The sequence below is a fragment of the Corvus kubaryi genome, unplaced genomic scaffold (assembly GCF_017639235.1).
Source record: "Corvus kubaryi isolate FWS band 111438036 unplaced genomic scaffold, C.kubaryi_AGA036_p1.0 37301, whole genome shotgun sequence".
Lineage (NCBI taxonomy): Eukaryota > Metazoa > Chordata > Aves > Passeriformes > Corvidae > Corvus > Corvus kubaryi.
In genome coordinates this window covers 75,675-85,346 of record NW_024581094.1, presented here as the reverse complement: position 1 = coordinate 85,346, position 9,672 = coordinate 75,675, and the positions used below count along the sequence as shown (strand labels likewise).

At 40.2% G+C, this 9,672-nt stretch overlaps 2 protein-coding genes across 4 annotated transcripts in view; one reads left to right on the top strand and one right to left on the bottom strand.

Moving 5' to 3' along the window:
- Positions 1-797, bottom strand: part of LOC121664475 (histo-blood group ABO system transferase 1-like) — an 8,791-nt gene extending 7,994 nt beyond the window's left edge. The window contains exon 1 of one of the 3 annotated variants that reach the window (XM_042027773.1): positions 625-797. The gene's annotated coding sequence lies outside the window, so the exon portion shown is untranslated. Of the gene's footprint in view, positions 1-398; positions 603-624 lie in introns of those variants that run through there. The other 2 variants (XM_042027770.1, XM_042027771.1) reach the window with 2 other exon arrangements.
- A 5,151-nt stretch (positions 798-5,948) lies between these two features.
- On the top strand, positions 5,949-6,908 carry LOC121664608 (olfactory receptor 6B1-like). Its single transcript, XM_042028012.1, has one exon. The coding sequence runs from the start codon at positions 5,949-5,951 to the stop codon at positions 6,906-6,908; it is 960 nt and encodes a 319-aa protein (XP_041883946.1).
- The last annotated feature ends 2,764 nt before the right edge of the window (positions 6,909-9,672 follow it).

The following is a 9,672-nucleotide window of genomic DNA, read 5'->3' as shown; positions in this document are numbered from 1 at the left end:
TTTCTCTTTCTTTCTCTTTCTTTCTTTCTTTCTCTTTCTTTCTTTCTTTCTCTTTCTTTCTTTCTCTTTCTTTCTCTTTCTTTCTTTCTTTCTCTTTCTTTCTTTCTCTTTCTTTCTTTCTTTCTCTTTCTTTCTTTCTTTTTCTTTCTTTCTCTCTTTCTTTCTTTCTTTTTCTTTCTTTCTCTCTTTCTTTCTTTCTCTTTCTTTCTTTCTTTTTCTTTCTTTCTTTCTCTTTCTTTCTTTCTCTTTCTTTCTTTCTTTCTTTCTCTCTCTCTCTTTCTCTCTTTCCCTCTTTCTCTTTCTCTCTTTCTTTCTCTTTTTCTCTCTTTTTTTCTGTCTAGCTCTCCTTTTTGACCTGGATTCCTTGGATTCCTTGGGCTTTCTACCGTGTTTCTCACCAGTGCAGTTCTCTTTCTTTCTAAGCTGAAGGTCACAATCCTTTTCTCTAGGTCAGCTTCTCTTCTCCATCCATTCAGCCACATCTTCCTTTGTGCCAGCCTTCTGAAAAGACTCTTTGTAGCATTCTGTGTTTGTCAGTATTACCATCCCCTGCTGTCAGCTGCTCTTCAGCATCTCTTCCTGCTGTAACCCCTTTCTTAGCCTAAGCCCAGCCACAACACTCACCTGTGGTTCTTTCAGTCCTCACACTCCAGCAGCTCCTGTTCTCTTTCCCTGCTGCTTCCCCTCTGCTCACACACCTGCGGAACCAGAACCAGCACAGCAAATCCTTTCTGCGCGTCAGCCGTGTGTCAGCAGCTGGGCTCAGGGCCAGAGGAGGGCCCTCCGCCCAGTTCTTCACCTTTTGTGGGAGCGCTGTGTCCTGAGTAATGGGGAAACAGCAAGAAACTTGCAACAACCAGTTATTCCCTAACACTTCAACACTGAGATTTCTGATGAGCAAGAAGGAAGGCGACTGCTTAAACTTCCGATATGGAGTTGCTGGTTTGTGGTTTTTTTTTTTTTTTTTTTTTGAATGTAGGTGTTTTTGTTAAAGAGTTGTTGTAGAGGAAAGTATCTGTAATATAGACATTTCCAACCACACTGAAATGAAAGTGTTTCTGGTAGTCCCAGGAGAGAAATAAACACTTTCAGAGCATAATTAATTTAATCTTAAGGGAAACCTTTAGATACACCAGAGCTAAAGGATGCTTAAGAGAGCTACTCCATTGAGTGCTTCTCTTCATTTACTTATGGAAAATACAGTTGTCTACGAAGAGTTATTCAAGACCTCCATAAGGTGATTCTGTTCTGTTGGTGCCAATCTGTTATGTATAGGATGCTATATCCTACATGCCTAAAAATGAAGCTTACTCCTAATTTAAAATGCTAGGAGGCAGAAAGTGTACGAGAAATAATGAAAAAAGTAGGCTAAAGAAAGGGTAGGTGAATAGTAACAAGAAAATAAGGCATAAAAATGAAGGTAAGTGCTCACATATGCAAAATTATTTAAATGTTTTGCAGAGTTCTCTTGCACCTAGCATTATCGCTATTTACATCCCTGAAGGAGCATTAATTTAACACAATACTGAGAAGCAGGAAGAGTGGGATAAGAATGAGCAGGTCACAATTAGGCTTACAAATACCCAACTTTTCTTAATTTCATCCTCCTGCTCTGGTCTCCAGGCATGCAAAAGTACTGTGTCCAAAACTGGTTATTTATGACTTTAGTTATGCTAGGTACAACTCCAAATGTCTATCCATAGTTCCAGCTACTGACATTAATTTCATCAGAGCATCACAAATACAGCAAAAACAAAGTCTGTCTACGTGTATGCTATTAATAACACCCCACCCCAAGTGATCCATGGCCCCCCCAACCAAATTTACTTGGCATTAGACCCATAGACTTGGTTGCTATATGCACATCACATCACAGCATTTCACCCACGTCTTCCCTGTGCTCAGTCTTGTATTGCTGTGAACTCTTTGAGATTTCTCTTTGAAGTAACCACAAGTTGTATCACAGTCCAGAAAAGTGTGTTTTCAGTTCCATGAAACACAATCTGCGAGTTCTAGGATCTGTAACTCTGCATGAAGCATACAGGTATGATTAATGGACAACTCAAGATTTCCTTGGATTAAGTTAGAAATGGAATTTATTTGCTAAAATACATACAGGCCTGCCTGAAAGCTTAACTGAAGTCTCTTCTGGAGTGCTTCACAGTTCCTTTGTGGATACAAAAATGCTGCTAGCAAGGATTTTCTTGCTATTTTCTAAGCCCGTGAGAGACTTTTCTCTCTCACAGAAGAGGTAGCAGAGTTCTGTAAACAACCAAACACCTGCAACCTTGAAAAGTCTTGTTTATGGTACAGTAGAAAAATATTTTGACAATGGATGTTTTAGGATTTTAGCCAATCACCCCCAAGGGGTGGCTGATCCTTTGTCCAATTACACTATGAAGAAAAAGTCTATAAAAGAGTTTGTAAAATAATTAAATAAATCAATCTTGCTGCACAATTCCTGCCTGCTGGATCTTCTCTCCTCCTCCCTACGGCTGTGGGATACGGTGATATTTACTGCACTAATATTCCTTTTTTGTTTGACAACACCTTGAAATAAAGCCTGAACATCCTGTCTGCCTGAGTTACATTTATTTGCACTCTACTTCTTAAGAGAATCAGTTTCCAGAGAGGAAGTCTTTCCCAAGCAATGGATTTTCCAGCGGCACAGAGTTAAGTTACTGTAGCGACACATAGATGTCTGGGACAAATCTGCTTTATTTTAATAAATAAAGGAAGGAAGGGAACAGATGCATAGTGCCTCAGGCATCCAAGACATCTTCACCGGTCTGGAAAATACAACCCAGAAAATGCAGAGCTGCTGGCTGTAAAGATCACTCAACAGTGTTTGAAAAAGACACACATTTTGGAAAATGAATCCCAAACACTTTGGTTACTCTTGAATGAGGTGAAACACTGTCCAGACTCTTCTGTTGACTCTCTCCCAGCTGACTTTAATGGGAGTTCAGTCATGTAGTTCACATACAGAAATTTGCACTATTGTCACCTGTATTTCCGTGTCTTCTCTCTGGGCTGCATCTCACTCTGGGTTGTTGGCATGTGGAGGGAGTTGGATTTCCCCTCTGAATGGTGTCTTTCACACCTCCAATATTATTGATACTTAATGCTTGGGTGCTACTTTCTCTGTGGAACCTCCAGTAATTTTCAAGACCAGTGTAATAATTATTTAATATATGGAGAAACGAAGGCACTGACAAATGAAGTTTTGTTGGTCAAAGCTACCCATCATGAGCCACCAGCAAAGTACAAATGAGTCCTGAGTTCCAGTCTGATGCCTTGTCACATAGACAGCACTGACTTTGGAGAAAGAAAAAAAAACCATGGATAGTGCTACAATAGCTAGTTAATACATTAAAAAAATTAACAAGCAAACAAGCAGAGCAACACCTTCCGTGAGGTTTAGAAAAAGGAGGGAAATTTATTCCCTCTAATTCTGTTCTCAGTTCTCTTGGGCTTTGAAGGATAATATATTGAGCGATATTTTATCACCCTGGGAAATCTTAGCTCAGCCGAATCGACAGAAGCCTGCAGGAACTGTTTATGCTCACAGCCTTTCACAGCGGCTCTCAGCCATTCAGAGAGAAACAGAAAAGCAAAGGGGTAAGGTTTTAGCTCAATGAAAGCGAGAAAGAAGCGTAGATACTGATCTCTCGCTCAGACAAAGAGCATTTAATTTCCTCTTCTCTAGCTTTGTTAGAGGTCTTTCTTCTCATCTGATCTCACCTGAACTCGGAGAATACCAACATAAGTTGTGAGTGTCTTGGAAATGGCATTCCAAGTTCTTATCAGGAACTGCAGGGACAGGACAAGGGGGAGAGCTTCAAACTGAAAAGATATTGGAAAGAAATCCTTCCCTGGGAGGGCAGTGAGGCCCTGGCACAGGGTGCCCAGAGCAGCTGGGGCTGCCCCTGGATCCCTGGCACTGCCCAAGGCCAGGCTGGACATTGGGGCTTGGAGCAGCCTGGGACAGTGGGAGGTGTCCCTGCCCATGGCAGGGGTGGAATGGGATGGTCTTTAAGGTCCCTTCCAACCCAAACCATTCTGGCATTCTGGGATTCTATGAGCAGTTTTCAAGACAAACATGGACATGTTTCTCAAAGTGTGAGAGAGAAGAGAGAGGGGGATTGCTTGGAAAGGAAAACAGAGCTGGACTTAATAAAATCTAGAAATATGGAAATTTCTTATTGTACTTTTTGTGCTTTTAAAAATCCTATGATCACTGTTGACAGTATAAGTTAAATAGAACCTTTCCCTCACTCTCTCTCTGTGTTTTCTATGCAGTAGCAGTACTTCTGAACATGTTTATGTGGTAAAAAACCACATTTGTAGTCCACTTTCAGTGGACTAGAATGTAAAAAGCATTCACCATTATTTTTATCCTAAAAAGCTTCATTCTTGAAACATGGAAGTTATCTTTCTATGCCACCTGAGAGTGACCTGTTATTTGAGGACAGGTACCTGAAATTCTCCAATTAATCACCCTTTTAAAATTAAATTATTGACAGTCAATATTCTAAGGTATTATGTGGTAGATCTGGAATTTTTAAACCTATATTGGAATGTGGAACCATAATTTTTATTTTCTCTTCTTGATATCCTTTTCATTCAGGTACTTTTCAATTATGGTCTGTATTCTATAGCACATTAAATCACTTAAACTAGGTTTTCTTCCCTGTACTGCCTGAATCTCCACTGGCTATACTGGAAAATGAATTAACTGCCTCACCTGTCAGCATTTACCACAGCTTAAATCTCATGGAAAGCTGGGAGGTGGTGAAAGCCATCCTTAGAAATGAAATTGTATTTAGTATTCTGTCACTTTGTTATTTGGCAGCAGTGATGTACTTGTAATAAAATATGTAACTTATGTAATTAGGTTGATTCTACACAGATTATCTGTATGTGAGAGAAAAATCAAATTTGAAATATTTTGAAACTCAAAGACAAATAAATAATGAAATCACAGAAATACATATTCCTTTTTCTTTTTTTTCCCCCCATGACAATAATGGATCTTTTTCTTAATTTTTGTATGAAAAATATTTTGTGAATGACAAATATTGAACATCATTCTAGAAAGTCAGCTGATTATTGGATAGGAATGTGCAGGAATAGGTGAAAAAAGGTTGTTTGAAACCGTCCCTAAGAAGTGGAAAAGAAGAAGAATAAACATCAAACTTCAGGTATTTTGTGATAAATCAAGATTATTTCTATCAATTAACGCAGCAGAAAAATTATGGGTGGCTATTGTTATTATTGTAGTATAAGACACTACATAAAAACTTATTTGGGGGGAGAAGTGGCTTATTTTAGTCAAACCATTGAAAAGGAGAGAAATTTTCAGATGCACAGGTCCTTTCCAATTTTGAAAGAAAAAACCGAAATGCATACATCCCATAACCCTAGCAAACTTTAAATAAAGTACTCCGTGTGAGAGAGCAAACACTTCTTTTCTTCTGCAAATATTCAAGAGTAAGCGAGACAGTAAAACAGCTCAAGGCAAGTTTGCTGTGTGTGAGTCCAGCAAGACTGTGCTTCTCTCCACATGGCTTGGCATTGGTGACCATCTGGGGGGTAGCTCAGAACTGAGATCCAATGCACTCTTAAAAATGTTGCCTCTTCTCCTTTGATTGTCTTTTAAGTCTTTTAAGATTGTCTTTTAAGATAGGGGTAAGAAGAAGAAATCAGTGAAGCCCAAACATTTTCTTGGAGCCAGGATCTGAATCACCAATCCTGCTGTAGGACACAAAAAAATTCAGAGGTGGTTAAATAATAAAGAATGTCAATTAAATAACTGGTGTGGAATCTCTACTTAAATTGTGTATTTGCAAGTCCAGTATGAAGAGGATGCTTGGGGGAGATAATAAAAAATGTTCCCTATTTCTTTCCTTTTTCCTCCTTATACATTCCAGGTCTTCAAGGTCATCATGGTACAAGAAAATGATACCCACATCCATGAGTTCATCCTGTTGGGATTCCCTACCACCACAGAGCTACAGGCTCTGCTGTTTGTGATTTTCCTTACTGTGTATTTGTTGACTGTCACTGAGAACATAATTATCATCACTTTAATCATAAGTAATCACCAGCTCCACAAGCCCATGTACTTTTTCCTAGGCCATCTTGCTTTCCTAGATGCCTGGTACATTTCAGTCACTGTTCCCAAATTGTTGGTCATCTTGCTGGTGAGGAATAAGAACATCTCCTTCACAGGCTGTATGGCCCAACTCTACTTTTTCATTGCCCTGGTGTGTACTGAGTGTGTCCTCCTGGCTGTCATGGCCTATGACCGCTCCGTGGCCATCTGCAGCCCCCTGCACTACACAGTCATCATGACCCGCAGGGCCTGTGTGCAGCTGGCTGTGGGCTCTTGGCTGCTTGGCTTTCTGCTGTCCGTGCTCAAGGTCTTTTTCATTTCCCAGCTCTCCTTCTGCGGTCCCAGCGTTATCAACCACTTCTACTGTGACATCAGCCCGTTGCTCAACCTCTCTTGCACCAAGCGGCGAGTTGCAGAGATGGTGGACTTTGTCTTGGCCTTGCTTATTTTGTTGATCCCCCTCTCTGTCATCATAATTTCTTACATCTGCATAATCAGCACCATTTTGCTCATTCCCATGGCCCAGAACAGGAAGAAAGCCTTCTCCACCTGTGCTTCTCACCTGGCTGTGGTCATCATTTTCTTCTCAACCACACTCTTCATGTACGCCCGGCCCAGGAGTATAAACTCCTTGGATCTCAACAAGCTGCTTTCCATAATTTATACTATAGTCACTCCAATGCTAAATCCATTCATTTACTGCCTGAGGAACCAGGAAGTGAAGGACACTTTACTGAAGGTCTTGTGTAGCAGGGCCGCTGTCTCCAGAGTTTCTGCATCAGATCTGTGATGCTTGGAAGATAACCTTCAGACTGAATTTGTCTGAATCCTATGAAAATCTAGTAAGATTTTTACTTTGACAGAAATGGTTATTAGGGTTTTCTTTCAACATCAGCGGTTAAGAATTCCTTCTCCCGAGTCAGTCTGCATGTTCAGCTAAAATCTATGAATCTATGCAAATGTGAAAGGTGGCTCTACTGAACACGTCACACATCATTCCTGAGGAGCAGAAAAGGCAATAAACATAATTGCCTTGTCTTAATGTATTTTTTTGGTGTGCATCAAAGAACAAAATTGCATTCTGACCTTGATTCAACTTAACATGAAACTACGATTCAAGAACTTGAGGCACCAAATAAATGGTTATGTCAACTTTCTTCACAGGAATGAGGATGGGAACTTCAGTCATTCAGATAATAACAGTCACTTTAGATAGCTGTGACAGGAGATCATGAACCACACCTGAAAAGAGAAAAGCAACAGGAACTAGTTACAACAAATTAAATTCAGATAAGATAGTCCAAAAAAAGAAAAAAATCAAACAAAATTGATCAGAGTGATTAAGCACCACAACACAGTCCCAGAGAGGTAATGAAATCTCTGTCTTTTGAGCTTTTCAATGCTTGACCTGACAAGTCCCTGAAAAACCTGACCCCACTGAACCGTTTGTGACAGCAGAGTGAGTTAAAAAAGTCCGCAAGTAAAATTCTGTCCTTCCAACCTAAGTTTTTGTATGGTTCTTTGGTCTGGATGTCAAATGGAAAAGCCTGTGGCATCTCAAACTGCAATAGAAATTGGTGTTTAGGGAGCTGAATCTGGCTGTAGCTACCCACTCAGTAGGTTTTGGCACACGAGCAATACGTTCAATACTATCCAGGGAATGGGTGCTCTCCAGTATTTCCATATCACTCGTCCACTGGGGAGCCAAGAACTGGATGCAGTACTCCAGATGTGAATATATTTATAATGTGACTTCCCTTTTATAGCATAACGCTCCCCATCTCTCTATTACGTCAGCTGAGGCTCGGTCTAGCTGAGATCTGAAAACATCAGAAGTACAACAATCTCTCTGGGAGACTGTTTAAGCACTCTTCTGACCTCATATCTTCTAATGGCCTAAATAGCAGGGAAGCAATTATGGAACCCTAGTGAGTTGCAAATCATTGCCTTTGTCCCTTTTTATACCTTGTACCTGTTCGACCACAGCACAGCCTCCAGTACACCACACTGAACAAACCCAGCTACATCAACTTCTTCTCATGGTGCATGTACCCATGCCATGTCCTCACATCTTAGCAGGCTTTAGTAAGCACCTCTCCAGCTTATCCACATTTTCCTTGAATTGCAGAGATCCCAAAATTGATCCATGGTAGTTGGACCCTCACCAGCCCAACAGAAATGAGGGAAGAAGTAACACTTGTGCTTCTGACAACACTACTCTTCCTTCTCCATGCACTTACATTATTTTAAAGTTGCCTTCTTCATGAGATGCCCTTACATTCCTGAGAATGCACACATGGCTTTGGCCAGTAGCTAGAATTCAGCCAACATACCATAAGGTATATCAAATATCACTAGATTTTAACATATTTGCAAATTAAATCAAACTCTATGATCCAACAGCCAAATAAATTCTGTAGTTCCAACTCTCCCAGATGCTAAACTTCCATTATTCTCTCTGTATGAATATAATTTTAATCATGGTTTTGGCTTAAGATATCTGCCTCATATGAGACCAACTGGAAGGTGATTTTACAAATAGCTGAGTCCAGGGACTGCTCCCACTTGGCAGTATGGAGGAGACCAGAGCAAGTTTTGTGTTCTTCGTGCAACAAAATCCTGCAGCAGCACCTCAGCCCTGTTTGGGGGGCAGCTGAGCTCCTCAGGTAACAGACCAATGTCATCTCGGATCCTCCTTTTGCTCTGAACATATTTGTACTGCATTTTACTATTCAGAAAATGCATAGCTTGGCTGTTTGTGTATCTGAAGATTGTACAAATAACTCCAGTGTAGGTGAAACTACACTTATCCAAAATCACTTACTCCAAAAGCGATTACCAGTTAAGGCTACGGATTTAGATTAGGGTACTAGAATATTTTTCTAGATTACCTTTTGGTAAAAGACTGCCATATCCCCTGCCTCAGGGTATGCTTTTATTTTCCTCTGCCCTATAAAAATCAGTAGACACTTACTGGTATTTTTTCATTGTTCAGTGTCTCAGAAAAAAATCTTCAGAGCTTCTTGCTTCTACTCTGCATGGAATCACAGAGGAAACAATAACATCCCTCCTCTTCCTGTGATTGCTTCCATTGGGAGGCTAGCTGTAATTTCTAAATCAGATCTCATGAGACACCAAACATAAACCAAGTGTTGATTTATCTGTGTTGATTTATAAATCACCCAACTGACATACCAGTCTACACTTCATCTGTACCCTACTGATCATATTCTCCAGGATCAACTAAGGCGGTGGATTCCCTCCACAGAAGGTTGAGAACAGTTTTGTTTTTAATAGCACAGGCTGAGCCATTCTTATTTTTGAAGGATTAATCTGAGTTAGTTGCAAACAAAGCAGACCCAGAATTATAATTTGCTTGCACTTATGCTGTATCTGGGATGCTATGTGTACCTTTTATCTCAACAGACTTTGTGTAGATGTAAGTGTTTTCTGAGCTAGATATAGAAACCTTCTATAGTGGGGTCCTTCAGATGTGTTTGGAGGGTTTTTTAATACCAAAATGAATATATCCTTGTGGTACTTCACATTTCTCT

What these genes read in the sequence shown, in the direction of transcription:
- LOC121664608 (XM_042028012.1), top strand. Translation starts at nt 5,949, where the DNA reads ATGGTACAAGAAAATGATACCCACATCCATGAGTTCATCCTGTTGGGA.